Source organism: Candoia aspera, chromosome 3 (assembly GCF_035149785.1).
Source record: "Candoia aspera isolate rCanAsp1 chromosome 3, rCanAsp1.hap2, whole genome shotgun sequence".
Taxonomy (NCBI): domain Eukaryota; kingdom Metazoa; phylum Chordata; class Lepidosauria; order Squamata; family Boidae; genus Candoia; species Candoia aspera.
In genome coordinates this window covers 187,251,130-187,278,526 of record NC_086155.1, presented here as the reverse complement: position 1 = coordinate 187,278,526, position 27,397 = coordinate 187,251,130, and the positions used below count along the sequence as shown (strand labels likewise).

General features: G+C 35.5%; 1 protein-coding gene across 3 annotated transcripts in view; it reads right to left on the bottom strand.

Moving 5' to 3' along the window:
• The window catches only part of VPS13B (vacuolar protein sorting 13 homolog B), a 385,119-nt gene that overhangs the window by 174,952 nt on the left and 182,770 nt on the right, over positions 1-27,397 (bottom strand). For all 3 annotated transcript variants that reach the window (XM_063299549.1, XM_063299547.1, XM_063299548.1), the window contains exons 31-33: positions 9,237-9,440; positions 3,147-3,273; positions 16-159 (exon numbers count right to left, since the gene is read on the bottom strand). In XM_063299549.1, coding sequence (XP_063155619.1) covers positions 16-159; positions 3,147-3,273; positions 9,237-9,440 — 475 coding nt within the window. The remainder of the gene's footprint in view (positions 1-15; positions 160-3,146; positions 3,274-9,236; positions 9,441-27,397) is intronic.

The following is a 27,397-nucleotide window of genomic DNA, read 5'->3' as shown; positions in this document are numbered from 1 at the left end:
GATAATGGAAGTTACCTCTGCAGTTGTATTGGCAGGTTCCAATCCAGACATATTATCCTGTATTAATTGTTGTAGGAGCTGTAATTGAGCAACACTGAGGAAGAAATCCAGACCTGTTGTCATATTCACTTCCAAAGAATGGCCACATACTAAAATTTCCTATGAAAGAAGCAAGTTTGCAAAATAAAGTCCATGGTTACTAGCTGTTTCTTGGCAATTATGTAGTTTTATTTTTTAAAGACAATATAAACTGTTTATATTCTCTAAATCGTTTATTAACATTTCTTCACCTCTTTCAGCAGAAAAGCACTATGCACCATCTGCAAAATGAAATCAGGTGGAGGAGTGAGGGAACATTGACAGCTATGCTTCCAGCAGGATATTTAATGATTAAGATACCTTCCCTCTGCTTCATGTATTTCATGTGTGAGGTCCTGTTTCTTTGTTGCATCTAATTCTGAGCTGTCAGAGCCCTTATTCATTTCCTTGGCAGAAAACTGCAATTCTCCTTTTCACAGACAGAGATGTATTTGGATTTACAAGCATATCTTGGTTTATAATGAAACTGTATTTTGCAGCTCACAGATAACTGATTTAATTGATTTGTAGCTGCCTGCTAATATTTTGAGCAGAACTATAGATAAATTACCATTGTCCCATGGCTATTATAACCCCCACACAAAACAAACAATCATGACCATGTTTCAGAAATTAATGAAAGGAGAAAACAAACAGATTTGCTTACTAAGCAGAAGGTCATATCCCCTTGTTATAAAAAATATGTGCATATTCATCCTTAATAATCTGTGGTAGACCTCTCCCTTTTCTTACTGAATATCCAAAGGGAGTAGATTCAAGAAAAATTAAAATAGCTAAAGCATTTACATTCCTGTACAACAGGAACTGTAAAATTCATCTGTTACTTTGTACTGAATGCTTTCCCTACTCATCTAATGTTTCCTTTAAACTCTTTTTTCAGCACATGTGCAATGCAAGATAAAGCTGTGGAGATGGGGCAGCAAGATAGGACATGCTTTACACAGAGCCCTCCAGTTTTTTTCCTGGCCATTCCCAGTGACCAAAACTCAAATACCAAGGCTAAAATCCTCTTCCAGAAAGGATGAGAGCTCAAAACTACTGTGTGAAGTTTGAAGCAAACTGACAGGAGCTACAGGGAACAAACAGCTGGATGCCAAAAAGAAGATATAAACTTTCTTGGTGAAAGTTTGAAAGGTTGAAAGAAATTTAAAGAGAAGGTATTCTGGCCTTCTGTGTTTCCTTTGGGTGACCTCAAATTGTGCCTTGAGCTTCTATCTTACAGAAGAAATTAGCGTTTGGGGTCCTAAATGAGCTGCTTTCCCAATGTTGACATTTAAGGATTCTTAGGTTGATCTTCAGAAAACATGCTCTGAAGCCTGATTTAAACATAATTTTGGGCATGGAAAAAAATATGTGTGAGGCATTCCTTGCAGCTGGCATCTCAGTTTAAATCAAGTCAATTTTCAGTATGTGCTTGAAAGCAATGAATTTGTGGTCCGGGAAACGAGTTATGTTTAAATGAGATTCCAACTTTGGACACTGCATAGATTATTATTTTTCACTTACATCCCATGTCTTATTTAGATCTAATTCTAGATGTCAAGTTTATACAGAGGATTTGGGGCTTCCTATTCAAGATTATCATCAGAATATGCAAATTCCCAGTAACTTAACACTACCTAAAGACCATAAGAACCTTTCTCAGTAGAACAGATGGATCTGGGTCCAGGTATGATTTATAGCTGAATTCCTATTTTGAGACTTATTTACTTTATTTGCCAAGTTGAAAGATAACTATAGAAAAATGTTGCTTTTTCACAATGGGATTCCTAGCATATTGATCCATAATTTATACCAATTATGTGCTATTGTACACAGGTATTTATTTCTGTTTCATTATTTTCTTTGTGTGAGTGCACATTTGAAAATAAGGTAGCAATACCTTAAACCTAAATCTGAATGCAAGATTATGTTTTATTGTGTGTAAATAAGAAAGGATGATGAAATCACAGATAAGCCCTCATTTAAAAATGCCTTATAAATCAGTTTCATTTGGATGCAATAGACCACAATCCCAGGCTCAGATATAACACTAAACTATTCACTTTTTAATTATTATTGTTATTGTTACTATTTCCAAGTAAAGAAAGGCATATATGCAATTTATGAACATTGTGGTTTAGCAAGTTAACAGGTTAATGCACACACATTCGGTCTCTAACACTTCTGGATAGTTTACTGTGTTCTAGCGTTTTAACATTTTCTCATTTAAAAAACAGTTCCTCTAGACAGGTGGTATATTTTAGTGATTTGAAATAAAACAAAATAATATTTATTTACTTTTTTGTGCTGGTGGGCCTTGAAGTCAATGCTGACTCCTAGCAACTGCCTGGACTAGTCCCTGCAGTTTTTCTTGGCAAGATTTTTGGAAGCAGTTTGCCATTCCCTCCTTCCTAGGGCTGAGAGAGTGTGACCAGCCCAAGGTCACCCAGCTGGCTTCGTACCTAAGGCAGGACTAGAACTCGTGGTCTCCTGGATTCTAGCTTGGTGCCTTAATCACTACACCAAACTGGCTCTTTATTTACTGTAATAAATATTTATTTATTTGTTAGAATTATATCCCATTTTTTCCTCAAGGTACTCAAAGCAGTATTTTTATTTCTAATTTTATCCTCACAATAGTCCTGTGAGATTTCTTGGGCTAATAAGGAATGAGTGCCCTAAGCTTCTATGGCTGAATGTGGAAACCCATGTTTTCTTGATCCAAATCCACCACCATACCATCACACCATACTGATTCTCATAACAAAGATAATTTGCTCTTTATAAAAGCTCTTATAAAAGAGCAAATTGTCTTTGTTATAATAGCTGATATAATATATGACAGGGTTATGTCCAGCATTACCTAAGCCGACTGATTATCCATTGCCGATCTGGTGACAATGTTGAAGGAAGAAAAGAAAATGATTCTGCCAGGACTGACTGTTCTGGCATAGGGCAGAGAAGTGCACACCACAGTTACCACAGTTTAATGTACTGTTTTAATAATTAACAAATGTGCAGATATAAAGCTAAGTGATAAACATAATCTCAAATCCAATACTGACCTCTGTGTGCAAGTTCTCTGGAGAAATTACTTTTGTGAAAATGATTGCAGGAGCTGCAGTTACTCGTACTGTAAAGTCTGTTAAAATTGGAGTTAAAATAGCTCTCCGTTCCTGATGGTGTTTTATACTAAAAGATAAAATAAAATAAATGTACACTGAATTATACATTCTCGTGTCCAGAAGACTCTTCCGTTGTATTTGTAAAGAATAATTTCTTAAACTAGCAACATTACTGGAAAAGTTCCGCTGTGAACTATCAGAAATTAATGAAGGATGAATTGCTGTTACAATAATGTTCCGTGAACATTATGCATATACAGAGAGCTGCACATCAAAATGCTCTCAGATTAATTTTTAATGCTATCAGTACCTCTTAGCCATCTCCCTTAAACCAAACCTTTTTTATGTACAGAATACAAGAAAGTGTAGTTCAAGAAGTACTGGTTATTTTATTTACAGTCAAATGCATTACTCACAGCTTAATAACTTAGGCACCGCAATTATTACTTCACAACAGAGAAAAATAAGAGAAAAGTAACTGTTTTGTTCAATCAAAAGGAAATATTTATTTATTTATTATTCAAATTTATATCACCGCCCATCTCCCTCAAAAAGGGGGATAATTGAGTATACTGGTAGGCACAATGATATTATACACACTTGCAGCTAGTAAAGACAGATGACATAAATTAAGCACATAAATACTATTCTATTGGAAAACCTAATAAATATATTTACAAACATATATTTTCAGGCCTGTATAAAATTTTAAAATTTAATGTTAACTGATATCCAGAGAAAGGGAGGAATGCTCCATATTTACTGCCTATTGAGACCCATTTCTGAATCAGCAAAATTAGCTTTGCGTTATATTTAAATGTTTATCTAAGAAAGAGGCTAAAGCAAGTATTAGAATTAATGCAAATGTTAAAAGAAACTGAAGACAAGACATTATCTTCAGATGTGAAGGGTTTTTCCAGTGACACTGAAGAGATAACAAGAAATAAAACTGTGCTTTCTCTATTAATCTTCCCACACAGTACTACTCTTAAATATTCCATTAATTTGGCACAGGTGTTCACCATATGAGTAGCCTCAATGAGGAATGGTATAATGGCAGTAGTATAATCATCTAGGCATCTGTTACATATTTATCTTTGAAACAGAAGGAAGATTTCAGAAATATTAAAGTAGATGACTCTCCTGTGTACACATGAAAGAACATTTGTTTAGAGTACAGAACAGTACTGAGAAAACAAGTAAGTAGATGCTCCAGAATATGTCCACACAAAATAAGCTTTGGAAATGTAAGTGACCATTTTTTTAAAAACAGAAATCTGGTGTTTAGTGTTCATCTGGTGCTCATTTCTACACACTTTTGTTCTGTATTGCAAAAGAAATTGATCATGTAAACACTGTAACAAAGAAGGAGTAAAATGGTACTTCCCCTTATAACCTTGAGGGAACTACAAATTTAGTTATTTGGAAGCATTAATGAAATCAGTGCTGTTCTGGCTAGTAAAGAAATAAAATCCATGTTTCTTACTAGCTTATATTCAAGTCCCTCTGCTGAATCCACAAAGGCCTGCACAGTTAAACACTCAGGTGGATTTTGCAGGAAATCTCAAGGGATTTGTCCAGGCAGTCTCCCAGGATCGGACATGATTGAATGGATAAAAAAAAAAATCAATAAGAACAGTGAAGAATTTTCAAAGCTTTTAAAGACTGTTCAGTTTTCAGTGTATTTGATTTTTTAAAATCAAAATATATGCTATAGGGTTAGCATGATCACCGTAGAGTACTGTCATGTCACTTCCACTGTAAACTGCACTTTTATCAGGGTTTTTAGCATACTAAACCTAACAGTCAAGTTTTCTTCATTCTCAAAAGCAGTTTTCTGGAAAACAAAAAGATTCATGTAGGTTTTTTTAAAAAAAACTGTTTATTTAAAAGTGAGCCTTGAGTATCTATTTACAGTACATTGGTTGTATTTGGGAAGCAATGCTGAAGCTAAAAGAATGTAGATACATTTTATAACGTTTTCCCACAACTTGAAAAAAGAAATTGTTCAGGATGATAAAATAATGATGTTATTCCGTGGGTTTGAGCACTGGGAGATGAAGAGATTAGCCATCTTGCTCCCAACCGTGGTAGAGACTTTTAAAGCACACTAAGTTCACAAACTTCACTTTCTAATCACTTTCAGAAATTGCTCATTAACTACCTCTAAGCTGTTAGAAACCCTTGGAAAGACAAGTCTGAAAACACCAGGTGAGTCTGCCTTCAATCTTGAATGACAACATTTTAATCATAAGCTTAAGAATTTAAAGAATCTGAAATAAACAGCAGAAAGCTATATAAGATTTTGATCTTAGAAAGTTATAAACGGACTAAGGGTCCAGATAAAATTGGAATACCGAAACTTTTCCAGTAAGGTTTTGGAATTAATTATAAAGTACAAATAGCTTCTCATGGGAAATAGATCTTGTTTTGATTTTTATCCGACATATATAAAAAATTTCATGATTTCAAAAACTGGACACTAGAGGGGACTAAAGCTTTTAGATAGAAGAAAAATATACAGGCTGGTAAGATAATGCAAAACATTTTGACAATAAAAATATTGAAGGAGACTTCTGAAGAATAGAATCAGAAAATAGTAGCCACAGTATCAACAATGTCAGCAATGATGTCTGCTTCTATTGGTAGACTATGTCCAAAAGATATCATTGAAGAATTGTCAGATGTAGAACAAATTTTCTAGACAGAGATGATATCGAAAGTGGATTTACAACTGACAGGCCAAGAGAATGATTTAGAAAAGGATGTTTCATGGGATCTACAAAAGAAAATTGGCTGAGGTTTTAACATTTTAAAGAGAAATACAAACGACAAACCAAGAAAGTGACCTGGATAATTTTTCTTTCCTATTGGATTTACAAAAGAGGTTTGTTAAAGCCTTGAAGAACTCTGTGCAATGGGACAAAGAAGAAATGAAGAGAAATCCCAGTCAGTGGTGATAGGAGATGAGAGATCCGACCCTCGACCCCTCTTGTGTGGGGTTCCATAGGGTTCGGTTCTCTCCCCTCTCCTATTTAACATCTACATGAAACCACTGGATGAGACCATCTGTCACCATGGGATGAGGTATCATCAATATGCTGATGATACTCAATTATATATCTCCTTCTCAGGTGAGGTAAGTTATGCGGTGTCTGCCCTTTCTCAGTGCCTGGGGGTTGTGGGGGTCTGGATGGGGAACAACAAGCTTCAGCTGAACCCTGGTAAGATGGAGTGGCTGTGGGTTGATGGCTCCTCAGTATCCAAGAAATTGTCATCTTTAGTTTGGGATGGGGTTACACTGCCCCATTCAGACCCAGTACGGAACCTGGGGGTCCTCCTGGACTCACGACTCTGGCTTGAAGAGCAGGTGGCAGTTGTGGCCAGAAAGGCCTTTGCGCAACTCCGTGTTGTGTGGCAGTTAAGCCCTTTCCTGGATCAAGATGCCCTCCGAACAGTCACTCATGCCCTGGTCATCTCCCATATAGACTATTCCAACACACTCTACATGGGACTACCCTTGAAGAATAACTGGAAGCTTCAGCTGGTCCAGAATGCGGCCATGCAGGCAGTTATGGGTGCCCCAAGATCAGCACATGTGACACCACTGCTGTGTGAGCTGCGCTGGATGCCAGTTTGCTTCCAGATCCAATTCAAGGTGTTGGTTATAATCTTCAAAGCCCTACATGGCATGGGGCCAGGCTACCTGAGAGACTGTCTCTCCCCCATCACATCGACCCATCCCACCTGGTCATGCAGAGAGGGCATGCTACAGACCCCGTCAGTAAGGGAATTCCACTTGGCGGAGTCCAGGAGGTGGGCCTTCTCTGCAGTGGTGCCTGCCCTTTGGAACATTCTGCCCCCAGAGGTGAGGCAGGCCCCTTCACTCCCGGCCTTCTGGAAGAATTTGAAGACCTGGCTCTGCCGTCTCACCTGGGATGGGAAGGGAAATAGTTCTTACTGGGGGTGGCTGGTGTCGTAGAGTCCTCCCTACCGAATGAAATCTTCGCCACCTGGATTTTATATCTATTTTATTTTTATTTATGTTGGTTGTTTGCATTCTAATTTACATGCTTGATGGTTTTTAATTCTCAATTTTATTGTAAACCGCCCAGAGTCCCCCTTTTTGGGGGAGATGGGTGGCAATAGAAATTTGAAAAACAAATAAATAAATAAATAAAATAAAATCCTACAACAATATTTGAATGAACTAAGGACTGTTAGAAGTAAAAGGAAGGAATATAAAGTTGGTTTATTTGATCAAGGCCAAAACAAGATATGCTGTTACTTCTGGCTATCCTTTATGGACTTTCTGCTGATACCAGGATTGAAAAGACGATGCTTTATGGATTTGTTTATAAATAAGAGATGGGATATGGGAAGAAGAGATAAATGTGTGTAACTTTAGAGAGGATGAAGAGCTTATACTTGTGATGGAGGTTGGAAGTCATTTCTTTATATATTTCTTTTCTCTTTATTATATTTTTACTTTTCTTTCTTCTCTTTCTTTTTCTTCTTTTTCCTTGCACTTTTTACTCCTTCTCTCCTTTCTTACTTGAAGTTTATTTTGTATTAGATTTTACTATTATAATCAAAATTCTTAATCAAAATTATATACACATAAAAAAAATCCCATGAAATTCATGCATTCAGGGGATGGGAAGAAATAAGCTGAAAGTGAATTCCGGCAAAAAAATAAAAAGGTGCTGCCCAGAAATTTTACCTGCACCACTGAAACCAAATAAAACCAGTTTTACAGATGCTGTATTGGCCCCTAATAGACCTCCAAGTATAATTCAAAATATCATTCTTAACTTATACAGACCTTTATAGCTTCACATCCAGGTATCTGCCAGACCACCTACTTCAGGTAGAACTAACCCCTCTGGTTTATTCAGCCCATGGGAGGAAGTAGAGAGTGCCCCCCCATCTGAAATCAGAGGTGTTCAAGTATGTTGTTTTTCTGGATATATCCTATGTGGAATATCTGACCTCTAGAGATCTGAATGGTGCCCTCCCTTACAGTTTTTAAAAGAGCAGCCAAACTGGACTTCTAATTGTTGAGAAATGATCAAAGTTGCTTACTGAAGGCTGCTTTTTCTTTTACTATTAAGGGTGTTTTAAGGTTTTACAAATGCTTTATTTAGCTTCTCCAAACTGCTAGGATACAAAAATGCTGCAAAAAAATGAATAACAAGCAACATGGGGAAAATGTACCCACTTGCCCTAAAACCTCAGAACAATGCTTTACGCTCCTGTACCACAGTCTCTGCAGGTAGCTTTATATTTGTTTTTGTTTTTCCCTTAAATAAGATTGCAGAACTGGGCTGATACAGGCTCTGTTCAGCAGGCATCATCCTAATTCCCTCTCTTGCATTCACTAAAATGCATTATGCCTTGCAGCATATCTTTAAAGGGCTATTGTGACCCTTGACTGAAAAAAAAAGTCTATTGTAGCAATGTAATCAAAATGGAGCACTAAAAATGGAAGATGTCAATGTAACATTTCTAACTAGATTTGAGCTGGAAGCCCTCTTTTGCATATCAACAAATCAGCAGAAATTTGTCATTTCAGAAACTGCAGCTGTTTTCATTTACAGAAGCACAGAAACTGGTTTCAAGCCAATTGGGGGAAAACATTTTTGTCGTCTGTTGGCTTTAAAATGTCTAAACTAGTTCTGTTCAAACTTTTGCAAAAGTACAAAAGGGATAATAATGCTGTTGTTTCTTGACTAGCAATGGGAATGCCAGGTTTTGGCTTGGAGTTACACTTTATGGCTATATAAGAAGCTATTACTGAAATATAGACATAACTGTATCTATGTGATTATTGTACAACAATTCTATAAACAATTTAAAATGAACTGTAGAATCCTAGCTCATGGAAAACGTGTTTGCAATGGAATGCAAACATATACTTCAATGTATAAATACAAAAAAAAAAAAAAAAAGCTCAAATCTATGGGATGCTGTTACCATAATGCGTTTTGATTAGAAACTACAAAGCACTACTTCCAAGCAGATTCTTACCTACTGGCCATATTCCACTCAAGTGCTGGATTCTGAGAATTCCTTTCATTCTCTGGCACTGCCCTGCTTTTACCATTTTCCTTCTCTGGCTTTAACTGATCCCACTGAGCAGTACCAATGTTGATGGACTGGAGGTCTATTTGGTACTGTCTGTCTTCAACCTCTGAACCAGGATCTCGAAGAACTCCCAAATTCAGTGCTTTCCTATGACGGCAGGAAGAAATTAATGAATTTCATTATTTTCATCAAATTTTAGGGCTAACTCAATAGAGTTTTAAGGCAGCAATAACATTAATTTAAAGTTGCTCTGAGATCCGAGCCATCCACCTACCCATTCATTCTGTTGGCAGACTAATTTTCTAATACTTTTTCATATAGCACCTGTATTTTCTGCAGTCATTCTATTTTCATTCTAATTTATTTCACTTCTTTTATTTTTTTCTTCCATATCATTTCCCCCCAAGATTATTACTGAGACTACCAAATAATGGTCTATCCCATGTCATAACTTCTCACTCTTGTATTCTTCATTAATTCTCTTAATATTTAATTATAAATAATAAAATTAATCATGCTTCTAGATTTATATTCATTCCTTTCTTATATGTACAAATGAAAAAAAACATGTTTAAAATATGCATTCAAAAGAAACATATCTTTTCCTAAGCAAATAGCCATCCTTCTCTATCATTCTTGGATCTCCAAATAGAGTGGAGTGGATGAATACACACAAAGAAATGAAGGTCAGATCTATTTTATCCATCCCTTTGTCCAACTTTCACAGATATGTAACATATCTATTTTCTTTTCATTTCATTTGCCAATTCATACTTTTTATCATTTATACTTCTTATATTCCACGTCACAATTCCCTATGCTGTGGTAATTTCACTTACCACTTACTTTGTAAACCAGAGGAGGAATAAACTGGGTTATCATTCTTAGACATACCTTCTGCCAGCTGCAGTATTTTGGCCCATATGCCACAAATACAAAACTAGTTGTGCCCCAAGTATGCTTACACTATTCTATGAAAGCAAGGATTTCTAATCTAGAAAGTACCTTGCAAGTCGCTATACCATAGCCGGCATCCCACCAGCTGGACGTTATATGCAGTTTATTGACACAAACGATATGAAAAATGGGATTTAAAAAAACAGTACTGTAATACAGAAATATATTAAGTTTAAAGCTTGCATATAGCGTTTGGTTGAACACTATCCCTGACACAAACCACCAGCTCCATTTCTAATCTGTAGCGTCTATATACAGTAGCTCAAGAATCAGCAGTACAGTTATGGTATTATATAATAATGGCCTGAAATCTCTTCTTTCTTTGAAATATTTTATTACAGGAAAAAAAATCAGTGAAGAATATTTATAGACCAATACTATATAGGTTTTCTACATAGCATAAAGAAGAAAGACCAAATGTAATAAAGAAAAAAGAAACATCATATTAAACATAAAATTAATATATTTATGAAACATTCAGCTGGATTTTAAATCAAAGATTTATTTGAAAATGTCTGAAATCTCATGAGGTCTCAGCATCATTGCCACAAACCTTGTAACATTTCAGCTAGTGAACACAGAGCTTTCAGGTACCAGACTGCTGATCCATGAAACACCGCTTTCCATTAAATAAACATATCAAAGCAGTTCCTACTAAAAATACATTACTTAATAAACACAACAAAATGCCAAAATTTAAAAATAATGAAAAAGATATAGCTATTAAACCATTCAAAGGAGCTTGTTAAAAGCACAGTTTTCATTTATGGTGAAAACATGGCCCAGACAGCCCCTCTGTGGGAGTGGAGATTGGGAAGTATACAACAAAGAATTACTGCTTCCCTACTGTAGCTTAAATTGACATAATTCAGCTAGAACAAAACAGCAAGTAGAGTTATACAGAAACAGGCAGTTCCTTAGATAATTTAATCCTGAGTTTATAAGCCCTTATAAACCAATATTACCTCCTTAACAATGGCTTATACATAGACCAGAGCTCACAAAAAAACCATGTGTTGCTCTTGTCCCAAGTGTTGTTAAAACATCTGTATGAAACCAGTAAGAAGCTTTTGAACGAGGTGATAACAGTAAGGTGATGATGCCCAGATGAAATGCAACCAAGGTATAAGTGCTGTTGGGTAATAAGATCTGAGGATTGATACAGCTTATATTGGCTGAATTATATTATATTATATTGAATTATATTATATTATTATATAATAATTATGTAATATTGGCTTTGAAAAAAGAGCAATTTACAGTGTGGGAGTGCTCCTTCATCCTCACCCATTTCAAAGGAATGACAGTGGCACAGAGCATGTTCACACAACTATTTCTAGTATGCTGCTGGTAAATATTTTTGATTCTATCATATTTGGTATTAGTTATAGATGCCCTGCTGATATCACAACTGAACTATTACAATGCACTCTTCATTTTGCCTATCCATGACAAGTATCCAGAAACTTCAATAGGTGCAATAAATGGCAGCTAAGTTGTTAGATGCTATTCAGTGCCAGGACTTTATCATGTACTTGTTGAAATATCTGGACTGTTTGCCAAGTGATTTCTAGACACAATTCAAGGCATTGGTCTTAACTGATTAAAGTTTACAGCCAATGAACCTGCAGAACAGTTCTTGGCATGAACTCTTGGGGATTAAGATTTACAGTGGCTTTTCTGAAGTTTCCTTTATTTTTAGAGATCTGTTCGTGATCATGCAAAATACCATCTCCTTCTGTATCATTCACACTTCTTTAACTGCTTTTGGTCCCCACTCACTCTGTCTTTAGAAAAAGGTGTGAAAACTCATTCACCCAAGCCTTTATGATTTTTTAATATAAAGCATTTTCTTAAAAAAAAATAAAAAGATATGAGTCTGTTTTTATTTTTCTTTTGTGGTTAACCTTCACCATCTTTGTTAGATGGAAATATGGAATAAAAATCTAATAGTTAATAATAACCTATCAAGTAGTTGTGATATGGTACAGATAATATAAAGCATCCAATCTGTATACTTAGAATCAATAACTAAAATTTATCAAGACTGACAAGAGAGGATGGCACAGGGGTCAAAGGGCGGCAACCAAGCTGGAATAATTCCCGATAGAACTCTCACAATCCACATCATCAAACATTCTTAGTTTGGACAGAACATAAATCCTATGCAGATTCAGAGGTGACAGAATATACACTTGCTTTACATTTGGTTTCAGCTATGCGTTACACCAGATTTGTCATAGGTCTTTCTTCATACAGCCATTATTTCAGCTGCCCATATATCTTAATTCCAAAGAAAATCACAAAGCAGCTATTACACTGGAAAGTATAATGTGTCAAGTGAACTTAGCTAATTTCCAGGATATCACTCAGGCTTCAATAGAATTATCAACCATGTCACAGGGATCATTCAGTTTTGAAGCTATCCAGTTCCATCAGTCTTTAGGGGAATATTTTGGTGAATGACTAAAGCTCAGTGATAGAAAATATTGCTGCTATAGTATTTATTGCTATGAAGTAGGTTCCAGTTTCTATCTCTTGGTATCTCCAGCTAGTAATGGGAAAGACTGACACCGTGGAGAGCTGCAGCCAACCACAGGTTGCTTCCTGTTGTGGAAATTGGTCCCTTACCCACTAGAGTAGCTAAAAAAAACTATGCTTGTATTATTAAGGGCCAGGCATAGAAGTTTCCTTATTTGTTATTTTCCTTATAACAATCCTTTGGTGACAACCTTAGCAGTCATTAAACTTTAATATCATAGCCCAAAGCAATCAGCTAATCTTTCAAACTTTACCTGATTGCATTTTTGTATTAGAATATAGTATAGTAACTGAGATTTGGACAATAAGTTATGTTAATGACTAACGCTTCTCTAATGGCTGTAACATAAACTTTTTTTTTTTTGGCCATCCTATAATCTCTCTGTCCTCTCTTCGCAGGTGGCATCAAAGAATAAATGGAAAGCCTACCATAGTTGGTAAATAACAAAGTAATGTCATACAGCCAAAGAAGACCTTAAGCATGTAACCGGAAACATAACTTTAATGTTTTCCTTTTCAAATTGATTTAGTCTGGGTCAGGCATTTTGTATGTTTATACAAGAAACAGCTCATGTTGAATCAGTTACTATTCATTGCTGAATAGGCGTAATTTAGAGCCTCATTGTAAGAAATTCAAAATGTATTCCCTTACAGTCCAATGGAGAATTATAAAAGGCTATAGAAAGCAGAAAAAAAAGCCCCAAAACAAAAATATTGTAAAAGGTTATGAGTAATAGTACTGTATGATTTAATCTTATTTAATATAAAAGAACTTTTTACACCTTTATCTACTTTCTAAAACTATAAAAATATTCAGATCATATGGTTATAACATCTAGCTCTGAATATGCTGCTTTGAAGTTTACATCTTCCAGGAAAGTAGTTTTTCTTGGCTTAACGTACTTTTTAAAGGTTCTTATAAAGATAAAATATCGATGCACTGTAAACTGCTCTTAACAAGGATCCAAAGAGCAGGTTCACATTTTGTGTGTTCATCCTGTCAAGATGTTAGGTGTAAAAAGTGTTCAAAAGAAAAAGCTTTTGGCATACGTATTTTTCTTCCCATTTTCTCTTTCATACAGTTTTGTGTGTGAGGGCCAAACATTACTTCAACCTAGAGCACCTCTGAAAACATATTTTGGCCTTTTAAAATAACCTAGTTTATGAAATTTGGGAAAGACCACAAAACAGTTAAGTAAATAATCTTCTCTTCAGCAAACTAACGGATTCTGTCCTATATTTTAATAATTTAAAAACTTAAAGAGCAAGTTGAAGATTTGTTTTTGGTTTCCACACATAAGATGGCATTCAAGCACAAACTATGTTTGACACAGATTGATTGACTGATCAATCAATCAATCAATCTCCCCACATATTTTAGGTGACGTGACCAGGCATGGATTTCCCAATTTGAACTGAGATCATTGCACTGCAGAGGGATTTTTCACTCCTCTTACTTTTTTCTTGATCAGTACTCTGTCTATAACTTTAAATTATTTTCTATTTAAGCAAAATGTACAAATACTTACATGATACCTACACCTTATTCTTATGGAAAAATATAGAGTTGTATGCAAAATACTTAACATAAGGTATGATCAGAGAAAGCCGGGAACCTGGAGTTAATATGCCAAGAGACACGCAACCCTTGGTGCCCTGTGGGATCGTTACCTCACCTTTTTATATAAAAATAATTAATAAAAATGAGAACAGGAATGGTTCTATGCAAAGTATCAATCTCAAGCATCTCTATCCATAATCTTTCTTAGAAAAAATAATAAAAATGAAGTCTAAAGCATTGCTTAAAACTTGCTTATTTGCCTAAAAAAAATCATAAAGGTAAACTGGGAGTGCCTTGCATTAGTGAGGGTAGAAATGGCAGCAGGTGGCAATATGGTAAATGTTTTGAAACCACTTCTATCTTCCTTGACAACCAATCTGATGAATTTGCAAGGTTCCCCAACCAGCTGTTTTGCAAGAACACCCATAATATATCAAAATTCTAAATTTCCCCACCACCCCTAAAGTTATGACTCCCCAACCTAGAGAATATGGACAATATGGTTTGGGGGAACAACATACATATTTTAATTATCAACAACTAAACTGAATTTAAACAAAAGGAAACAAGTCACCAAATTTGTCACAGCTTATTAACACAAAAGGCAGGCCTGTGCATATTTCCAAGATGTAACTTGTTCAATTTATAAACAGATAAAACTCATATTCTAAGCCTTTATTCATGATATAGCTTTGGCATGGAAATCACATGAAACTCAAGTTCATGTGGCAGCAGCTCCACATGAAAACAAACAAACAAACTTGTTCACTAGCCAATTAAGCTGCCAATTCATGCTGCCATGTTCACTAGCCACCATTCATGATGCCAATTAATTGCATCTTGTGATGGAAACCAACCTGTACAGCGGGTTGATATGCATAAAACACTTGGAAAAACTGAAAAAACCATCACAGGTTGTTTCAAAAAGGTGGTAAATGGTGGTTTTGCTCTGCAAAATAGCATAAAAGATCTCTAACTCACAAGGAATCTTGGGAAAGTTTAACTTAAAATATAAAAATATGGTACTTTTAGGAATAGCTCCAAGCTCTTGCAAGTCACATAAATACTAGCTACAGTGCCTAATTTAAATTATCAGATACTTCTTCTAGTATTCCCTCCCAAAAAATGAAATTATCTTTATAAACCAAAGGGAACCTTCCCATAAAACTTAATAAAGCAATCAGCTTAAGGGCAAAATGATAACCTTTTCATTATAACAGTGGCAGCTTAATGCCACTTATAATGTTTGTTTTCCATTTAAGAAGGTCAGCTGTAATGAAATGGACCACAGCCTGGTCAAAACTGATTGTAGGACATGGATCCTATGAAAGCCACTGAACACATGAAAGAAATTACAGTAGACCACACATCAAACGTTTGGGCCTTGGTGCTTCCTTCCTCTTATCCTAGTGGCAGGAAATGCACTACATATCCCGTGAGGTGACCAGACATTTAAAAGTAGTGCCTTGTTCCAAAAAGCTCTGTGTACAATAATTTACCACAAATAAGCAGAAGACTGTTTTCCACTGCAGTTGTCTTCTAGGCTTATAACTGGAGCACAATGGTGGGAACAAAGGTAAAGTATGGAAACTATACAATGTATTTTCAGTCTGTCTAAGGGGGAAATAAGAAAATCTTGATTTCTGAAAATTTTAGGTTTTTATTATGTGAATGTGTATAATCTGCCTAGCATTATTTTTAACAGTGTGCTTATGTCTTCTTTAAATTCCTCTGTTAAAAGATTGAAAAATCAGATTATGAATGTGTGTGTATGTATTAAAAGAAATGGGTTCTGAGACAAAAAGGTCAATTTGTTTTTAAGCTTATTCTTATATGCACAACATATTTTAAATCATTCTGTAAATGAGAACGTGCATAATTCTAAATGCATGCAAAATGTTTGGATGACCAGCCAGGAATATAACTTTTCTAAACAGACTCAGAAACAGGGATAGAGGAAGTAGAGGTTAACAGTCATAACGAATGGTGCCAAAATGAGATGTAACGAAGTAATGCATTCTTTATGGATCTGCATTCTGTGTGAAAATTTTAGCTCAGAATGCAGCACTGCTTGCCAGTAATGGGAGACTAGGATTTGGCTTTCCCAAACTTCATACAAACATTTGGCTTACTGCAAAACTGAGGAAACAAGCTCCTACTGATTCTCTAACAATGTTAATCTAGTCATATCTGGTATTCACAAGGCTTGCTTCAAGTTCTGTTTGTTTAGTGGTACAATACCTCAGCCTTATCAGGTGCTATTTATATATTCACCTGGAAGTTCTGAGGTTGAGTTTCACTGAACATGAGCTTCATATTTACTATGTAGTAATTATTTTTATGTAGGATGAAGGGCAGAACATCCACAGTGTGTTTGATAAGCTGACATGGGACAGGAATTCTTTTTCACTGTTGTGTCAATTTATCAAACCCATACGTGGATATCAATCAAATCCTCTACTGAGCATAATGAAATTATTTCAAAAGAATAACTTATATGATAACTAGGGTGCTCTCCATATACTTTAAATATACGACATACACACTTATTGTTCTATTTTATTGCTACATTGCTTGAATATAATAGAAGAAAAAAAATCTCAGATGGATTATTATTCAGCAGCTGCATCCTGAAATGACAAACTGCTGCTGTATTTAATAGATATTTTTTAATGGAAAGAAATGTGGTATGGTTTCATAAGCTAATCTTTTATCAGTTTAAATCCATGTTTGTCAGCATTATCTTAGAAATAGTATATTTCTACTATTATATGGTACCTCAGTATTAAATATGATATAAATAAAGCTACCAAAATGTGGACATCTACATAGTGTTACTTTGTGATAATAAGATTGGTTTTCTAAAAAAGGATAAAACATTCGTCACACAGTGATCCTCTAAGCGTTCATCTTTTCACTCTATTTTTCACCCTACCACAAGCAGCCTGTGGGGTCTTCAACTACATCAATCAAGTACCCTTGCCAAAGCTGAAATTCAATACTGTTTTATTAACCGAACCAACATTTGCTCTTTGTTCAAAGACATGCTTCAGCTAATGCTTCTTCTATTGAATCAGTGAAATATTAACCAAAGACAACTATATGTACAACATTAATGGTAATTAAATATTTTATTTATTTGTTTGTTTTAAAATAAGATAAAGAGTTTCTGTATTTATATGCTGGTCTTCTTTCCTAAATCTGTATTCTGAGTACTTTAGAAGTGTAGGGTTTATCTAAACTAAAGTCCATGCTTGAGGCCCTTCTCAGGTAAAATATTTGAAGAATGCAAAGGGAACATCTCCATTGATCCCCTAACACTTGTTGCTCACTTTAAATTTAATAGAATGAAAAGCTTATTATTTCTGATAGGTAAAGACATCTATCAAAAACTGTCATTTATCTAAAGATGCTACTTGGGTGTCAAGGTCTATAAACTCACAGTTATTTCAGAAAAATAACCTCTATAAAACATCTGATTCATCTGTGTTCTCACTGTTAGATTTCTTCTCTTGACTTCCAATAAAAGCACTATGTTTTTACATACACGTAAGTCCTTTGCACAAAACTGGAAATTACCAGACACTGGAGTCACAGAATCATCTAAGAAATATCCAGCTTGTATGAAAAATTAAGTTATTGTAGAACAGAAGGGAAGGAAAGAGAAAGAACTGGCAATCAAGCATTATGACAAATGAATATATGGGCAAATTAAAAAAAATATAGGCAACAAATCTGAATAATCTTTCCCTTACTTTTTTTTCTGTTAAACTAAATTCTGTAAGCTATTAGGAAATGAAAACATAGCAATAATTTCCTAAAGCACATGGATAATTGATACTTTTTAAAAATATGTTTATTACTGTTTACATAAATCATTTAATCTTGATCTTTTGTTTTAAAGTATTAACCTAATGTTTCAGATATGGTCCATGGTTTAAACAGATTGAGTTATTTAAGCTAAATAAAAAAGCAAGTGGAATAATACCATTCAACTATTTAATGAGATCAGGCTAAGGTCTGTAAACATATTTATTGTATAAGGCAATAAATATTTATTGTATACGGCAGAGCTGTAACACTGAGACAATTCATTGTAAAAAACTATTTTAAATATTGTGTATGATTTTTAAAAAGTCCTATTAAGTGGGCAGTAGCTATCTAAGAATTAAGAATATTTTATACATACACACACACAAACTCGTATAAGCATGTATGAACTGGTATGATCTTAAACACACTTCTTCTCTTGTTTTTCAGACAAAAAACCTGGTGGGGGACCCATGGGCTGCATAGGTCCTCCATCTGCTGTTCCCAAGATCGCATCTCCAAAATTCACCCTTTTATCACTTTGGTAGCATTCTTTTGGGGGGCCTGAAGAGGTTAAATGTGAGAAATATAGTAGTTTGCCTCTGGGAGGGCTCCAACATATACTTTGATAGCTCTCCAACATTGGGCCTAAATATTCAGCCTCACCCACTCCAATGATGTCATAACATCAAAGGGCAGCTTCATGTAACTCCAAAAAATCAGAGATCAGACCCCAACCTGTTAAATGTTCTGCACTCCTGACCTAAGATAATGCAAATGATAGTTAGGAGATTTCAGCTGACTGACACTCTACTGTAGTATTATTCTGAATATGTACATATTTGTAAATTCCAGAGCACAACTGCTCTGAGAAGAATATTTGCTCAGGATATGCTACAGAGAAGAGTACATACATATGTAAGGAAGGAGTGGTTAGGTGAGTCAGAATAAACCTGCTGATTCCAACTCGTCAAAAATAGCCACTAAAACACAGACTGCACCCCAACTTCTATAAGTAGCTTGAGTAACACCCTGACAACAAGGACTCTGACTATGATTGGTAGCCTAGTGAATACAAGAAAAATGAGCGCCTTATCAGTTCCTTTCTTTTATCTAGCAGAACCTCTGATGATTGGGGGATTTCCATTATTGGAAAGAACAGGTATGTAGTTTGGGGATGCTCCTAGAGTTACTATTGTCATTGGAATTCACATGTGGACATAGTGACTCCTATGTCCAGGAATAGCTATTACCTCTTTTTGCTGATACACCAATTATGCCCTTTCCTGAATGCACCAGTAGCCTCATGTTTAGATTATTCTAACCTCACTTTATGGGCTACCCTTGCTCTTGGTCCAAAAGTTACAGCAACTTGCGACCAAAATATCTGACAGACTGTTCTTAATTGAAGACTGTCAGTGGAGATTATACTGCATATGTGAAGAAATGCAAGGTGCTATCTTCCCTTTATTCATAGATAGGCCTTCTCTATGCTGATGTCTCTACTCTGGAATTCCCTCTTCTGAAATTTATGATTCCTGTTAAATACCCATTGAAAACCCATCTTTTCATCTACATATTTAAAAAAAAATACTGCATGATTTCTGTTTTGTTTTCTTTCTCCTGCCCACATTTTAAAACAATTCTACTATTTTTACATTATGTTCACATTATTGCTTGGTTTAATTATTGCATTGTAAATGGTTTTGAGACCATACAAGCACCATACAAATTAGTTAGTTAGTTAATTAATTAAAGTGGCAGCTGTTTGTGGCTATTTTGCTTCAAATAAATGCACTGATACGCCCTAGTGGCACTTTGCAGTAGGTATATTTAGAGCAGAAGCATGAAAATTGGCATTTTTTTCCTATATTGAAATGCTTTCTGCGCAAACCATTTATAATGTCTGACATCTCCCATAAAGCGATTAATTTAAATTACAGTTTAAACTGACATATTTTAAATGAACATCATTGCAGTCCACAACAACATTGTACATCTCTGTTTTTTCTCCATTTTCTTTTACAATGAAGCAGTGAGTCAGTCATAAAACACTAAGAATAAAGCTAATAACAGCCCTAGCTATCAGCATGCATTTTCCATATGAAACAGTTTAGGGTCTATATAAGTCAAACTAGCTATACCACTTGCAAGTAACCATATCAAGCACCAGCACAATGCAATCTTCTTGCATCTGAATTTTCTCATTTGTGAAGATCCAGACTGAATCCATCTAAAATGTATGTTCATTATATAATAATGGCTCAATTCAGGTATTTTTTTCTTATGATAATTAGCTGGAATAAATCTTTCTTCACATGCACATGCACAAGGAGGAGATTGAGTAAAATACTTTTGTTTTTGGCTACTGACATATAGCCTCTTAAGATCCTGGCCTGTAATACACTATTTTATGAAGACAACACAATTTGCTATGCTGAAACAAATGCGCCAATGGGCTTACTACTAATTCCGCGCAGACCTCAATCAGCCTGTGTAAATAAGAGAAAGAAAGATTTGGGTTACTGAGTGCAGCCACTGTCCAAGTCTTATTGTTGTTTCCATTTGATAAACACAAATGGTTTGCCCTTGCTAGAATTATCACTTCATTTTTGCCTTACAAGATCAGTCACACAAAGCTAAAAATTCATACATAAATCACAAAATCGTAAACATTTCTAATAGTTGTTTTCTCTGTTTGCAAATAGTAACTGCAGTAACATTGCATATATTGTGAAGAACCCTGAGTTAATATATCCATTAAATTTTGTACTGTAATGTAATACACAGTAATACAACAGAGAGAGAGAGAGAGATTGAGATTTAAGAGATTATCGAAAACGCAATAAGAAAAGTGGGGATTGATCCCCCACCCCTGATATTCATTATGCAATATTCACATAAATTTAAGCATGTGTGATTTCAGACTAATTCAGATTTACCAGTTCACAGTGCAAAAGGTATAATAATATTTGTAGCATATTTTATTAACACAAGCCAAACTCTGATTTATCTTAAGGTAATATAATGTCCCCAAATAAAAGCACACCTGTTACCTGAAACCCCACAGAGATTAATACACATACACATACACCAGGAAAACACCTAACTGGAAAAATTACTAGATTTATTTAGATGTTTTATGCTCCAAAATATATATTGTTAACTGGCTGAAATTGGGGAAGATTGGCTATTACAGGGGTCAATGGACTAAAATATATTTAATCTGTGTGAAATCTGCAGTGAAAAATACATCTTATGTAGGTGTTAATCCATGAATAAAGTTGAATAGTGAATAAAGAGAAAGATCTTCAATTTAACTGAATCAGTAATAGGATACTAAATCAATTAATAATCTGCCTGAAATAAGTCTGAAAGACAAGAATGGTGAAGAGAGGGATACCTTAAAATGTGCAAAGGTTTTAGAGGAAACTGGGGAAGGAAGGAAGGAAGGAAGGAAGGAAGGAAGGAAGGAAGGAAGGAAGGAAGGAAGGAAGGAAGGAAGGAAGGAAGGAAGGAAGGAAGGAAGGACCATTCTTCCAAAGCATTTCAAGAATTGTAGTAACAAAATTGTCATAGCTAAACTTTGTAAAGGACATCAGAGAGGCCACAAGTATTGATGGAATGAACCACAAGCTGTACACAGAAGTTAACAAATGTCTCATGATAAATAGGATATGGTTTTCATGGTAACAAAAGCATAGCCTTCACAATATATTAAGTTAAAATTCCAGCATAATTAAAAGAAATAAAATATGTTTTAAATATTACTGTGAAATACTTTAAAAACTTTCTAGAACCTAAATATAGTGTAATTTGTAATCCACTCATACAATGTGGGGTAAAAAATGGGAACAGTAATCCTTAAGCCTCATGTGGCGCAGAGTGGTAGGCAGCAGTATTGCAACCGAAACTCTCCCTACAACCTGAGTTCGATCCCAGCAAAAGCTGGATTCTTGGGTAGCCGGCTCAGGTCGACTCAGCCTTCCATCCTTCCGAGGTTGGTAAATGAGTACCCAGCTTGCTGGGGAAGGTGACGACTGGGGAAGGCACTGGCAAACCACCCCGCTCTAGTCTGCCAAGAAAACGTAGTGAAAGTGGCGTCCCTCCGAAGAGTCAGACATGACTTGGTGCTTGCACAGGGGACCTTTCACCTATCTTTCTGAAGGTCTTTTTCTAGTAACAGTATCTACTATAGCTATTATTTTTAAATATTAATTTTAAACATATATGTGGCAGCAAGGTATCCTAGAAATGAATGTTTATAAAGGTATTTCTCAAATTAGCAGGAACTCCAAGAACCATTTAGTGGAAAGTCAACTAAATGTAAAGGACCAAATGTAAAGTTATGCCACAAGGGGATAAACTGGACACCAAAGTACTGTAGTATATGAGAGCAGACTTCATTATAAAAGGCAGCCAAAGAAACTTCCAAGCTAGATGTACAGAACAAAATACCAAAAAATCATTAATAGAGCCCACAATGAAACAAATCCTTCTGACTAAGCCTTCTGATCAGACTGGGTAGTCTGGAGAATGAATGGGCGGACTGATGGCTACAGTATTCTATCAAAGATCATTTGAGATTTTACCACTACCTTTTTTAAATACAGAAACAGAATTGGCAACTGATTCCTACTAATGATGGAACAGGATCTTCTCAGACTATGTGATAAAACAGGCAGTTTATGGGGCACAAGACAGGTCACATGTCTCACACAGTTCCATTCTAAAAATTGCTGTCATTACTAATACATGCACCTCTTTTTGCTAAATAACACAACAAGTCCTGGGCAAATGCATCACCCAGAAAATGAAAACAAAAGGAACAAATTTCTATAGCATTTGTAGATGCTATTACAAATCCATACAAAATTTTAAAAGGATTACTGTAATTTAAATAGAAATTAAAATATATCTCAACATATAGTAAGAAACACATGATCAGAAAGCCAGAATACTTGCTCAGTCTGCTGTCTGGGGGCTAACAAATGTGAGCAACTTCAAGGTCATTAGTCTTTTATTAATTAATCTCTCATTAATCTCCCTCTCTCTCTTTATACTGGACCTTCGGAACAGAGGTCCATTTTATACAGTTTATCTATAAAATCTGTGCCTATAAAATACTACCACTAGGCCAGACTACTAGTGAGAGTGGTGAGAGAATTCCAATGTAAGTAGCTTCTAACAAATGTTTTGCTGGCAACATAATCATGAACACTAGGCGTGCAATCAAAAAAATAGGTCACTCAACAAAAAACAAAAAGGAAGTAGATAAAGTAGGTAAACACAGACTTTACAAGCACAGGATTAGGTTAAATTTTTCAATAATCAATCAATCAATTAATTAATATAAGTAACTGAATGTACTATATTGTTTTAAAAAATACCAATCATGGCTAAACTCTAAGTACTATATGAATATCAACAGTAATAGCCAATACAGTACAGATCATAAAGTGCAATTAAGAATTACAGTAATTTCTGTCTAAGTAATAAATACTGTATGTTAAAAGAAACCCAAATTTCAGACAGACCCTCTTTGTGAGAGCACCTTTTCTTTGTGTATCGCAGCAACATCCAGTAGTGGTTTCAGCTGAAGCCATGCAATCTGCCCCCAAGAGGGATAACTTCTTAAACTCAGTTATTTATTTATTCATTTATATTTTTTTGTTTTTTAAATGTACTTATTAAAATATTGAAATGCAACGAACATTTAAAAAGCAAACATTGGAATGTAGAAAAAAGGGGGGAAACAAGATCATACACCCCCCAAAAGACCACAGTTATATTAAAAAAAGAAAACCATAGTGAAAAAAGAAAAAAGTGGATTACATCCTCCCCTTCCCTTATATTTGTATCCCCAGCCACAGGTCATTTGGAATTTACATCAAACATTAGCAATTGTGAGTTTCTATTTAAGTCCTAAAAACTGTATTTCAGATATCAAAGTCTGCCTTACTCTGTAATGCATTGTACATAAGGGAGCCATTCTTGCTTGGGCTTAGCTAAACTTCTATAATGGATATATACTGTCAATTTTGCCACTGCAGCATATTCTCCAATTTTAGTCTCCCAGTCTGATATTGTACACAAAACATATTTTGATGCAGATACATACTAGACAAAACTGTTCAGTCACTTGAATAAGGCAATACCCTAACTATATATATATATATAATATTCCAGGTTCTCTTGTCTCGTCTGTTTGTTCCAGTAGCCCACTTATCATCAGATTGTCCTGGTTCCCCAAAATCTGACGCGGACCTTGTTAATCCGGGCAATGTCCAAGCTGGCATGACTCTCTTAGTGTCACTCTCATATTTGAGGTAGGCAGGTGAAGCGTTAGGGTGTCTTTGCCCAAGGACCCCTACTGGTAAGGTAGGTACAGCCAGGATTTGAACCCCAGTCCCCCACTCCAAAGGCAGCACTCTAACCACTATGCTATCCAGCTACTCTGTGGAAGTGGAAAGTGAAGGCCAAAGTGGTCCCAGTGGTGGTAGGGGCACTTGGGGCTGTGACCCCCAAGCTGGGAGAGTGGCTCCAACAGATCCCAGGAACAACATCAGAGCTCTCTGTCCAGAAGAGTGCAGTGCTAGGAACAGCTAAGATACTGCGCAGAACCCTCAAACTCCCAGGCCTCTGGTAGAGGACCCGAGGTTGAGGAAGACACATACCACCCACAGGGGTGAGAAGGGGTTTTTTTTTATTTGTCCTGTTCAATTAGACGCATTTATGATAAAAATTTGATTCTCTGATTCTGTATCTAAAAAATTTCAAGTAATCTAATGAAACAAACGACATAATTTAAAGTTAAGGGACAGAACTAGAAGCCTATAAGACAATTCTGCCTCCCAAATACATCTGGCTCACAGTATATTCTCTAATCCTAAAGCTAGTTCCCCCCCCCCCCACATACCCATACACAACATATAATGCATCTCAGCCACATTCTCTCAATCCGACATCAAAGCAGTACAAAGCAAAGGATCGTTCTTGTTGCATTTTGTATTAGTCTATTGTTAAAGGGTTGTTAAGAAACTTCATTCTGTTTTGAACACAGCATTTAGATTATTGGCAGCGCATATGTTAACTTAATTAACTTAAAATAATGAAACTGACTCCCAAACTGTTTCTAACACAATTCAAGGTGTTGTTTTTAATGTTCAGTATCATCAAGGGTTATGGATCCACGTAGCTGAAAGCCCATTTTCTATCATATTAATTTAAGTAAGAACTTCCTTATAGACTTTCCCCAGGTCCTTCTGTCTTTGAGAAATAAGGCACGCATGAACTGAGACAAGCTGATTTCCCTTTGACATACCCCAATTCTGGAGTGCTCTCCTTGGGGAGACTTTCATACTCAAGAGCATTTTTGGAGCCTAGATTAAGATTAACCCAGTGGGAAAAATATCTATTATTTGTAATCAAACTACAAAACATAAGCTGTACTGATAAACACGATTATACTATCAAATAATTGATGAGGAGAAACTGTCTGAATCCAAAATAGAATTAAATTTATTTTTCTTTACAATTATAAAAAGTAAGTGAGAAATGCTGTTGGGCCAAATGCTGATTGGCACAGCAATTCCTGTTTACTGATATTTTATAAATATACTGTCATTCTAAAACACATAATTGGCATCCATATTAGCAATGTTAAGACTCTTCCACCCTTTCAATGTATCTGATCCAACAAACTAATAGAACCTCACAAGAGTCTCAGTCAACACAGAAACATGAAAATTTGTTTTGAAAACTTCTGCAACTTGAAGCACAATTCCTTCTTTTTTGGCAAAATTTTCCTAAGCTCCAGGGTCTCTTTCTCAAGCACATTAAAGTATTAGTAGAACTGAATGCTACTAATTTATTCTTCCTTATTTAATTCCATGTTAGTTAATGGGGAGCCATTCTATTTTATCATTCTAATTTATTTATTTGAGAAGATTGTGCTTTTTCAATATGTTTACATGCTTGAGAAAAATATTCCTGATTTAAATGGGACTATGATTGACCCAGTCCAATGACAGGAGGTCATACATCACATTGCACTGTATATGTGAGTGTGAGATTGATAGGCCAACCTATCTTAAAGTGCATTCTGGGAAAGCTTCTCTCCCCTGCCATGTTCTCAGATAGAAGTTCAAAAGTTGTAAAGAATCTGTACAACTTTAGCCATTACTATGTCTGACTGAAAGTAGTATTTGTCATTTTTAAAGCTGTAAAATGTTTTACTGCTGGGGAAAGATTTTGAAAGTTCTGACTTCTATTGAAGTGTACTTTTCAAACATACACACGTACAAACGCACACGCCACATCTGAGAAACAGACCAACAGGAAGCATAAGACACTTGTTCATCTGTATTTCTGTGACTTTTCTCACTTGGTATTATTTGCAACTATACTTTCACGTTTTCCAGCAATGCCAAATCAAGTAAAGATCATATATTATTTTTATCAGGTTGATTACATATGTTCTCCAGTTTTTCTGCTTATATATGATTAGTGTGGTTTTCACAAAGGCAGTGACACAATCCAGAGCAAGACATTCACACAAAAAATGTGTTTACTGTGAAACTTTGCCTTAGAACTTTGCTTTCTTTCACAGCTTTGATCCACATGACATCAACGGTTCAGCATTTTGCAAGTCTGCAAACCATTTAACTTTATGAAAATCACTTTCACACCATGTAGCTACTGAAAGTATTTGTGAAAAATATCTTTTTATAACTGAATTATTTTACTGGGGATGAGGGAGAGCTTTTTCAAAATTCAAAGTACATTTATCTATCTATCTATCTATCTATCTATCTATCTATCTATCTATCTATCAAATTTGTATGGCCACTCAACTCACACACAGTGACTCCAGGAGGCTTACAAAATTAAATCCACAATATAAAAACCCGTCAACCCCCCACCCCCTGCGGTGGCTACAAACACAATCAGATCAGCCTCTTGATTGGCTCCATCTCAACCTTTATTTCGGTCATTGACTAGCCTTTTTTTTCCCACTCATGTTCTAATGGTGCAAAAGCCTGATTGGTTTCTAAAGTTTTTGTTTCCCAATGCTTTGTGGACTTCTGAAGTGCTGGGCTGAGTTATTAAAGCATATGTGAAAACAGTAAACAATGAATATAGAAAATGTCATTACAAAGTACAGACTTTAACTAAAGAATTTAATTCCCCAGCATTAACACACAGATCCATCTATGTCCTATTATATGGCAAT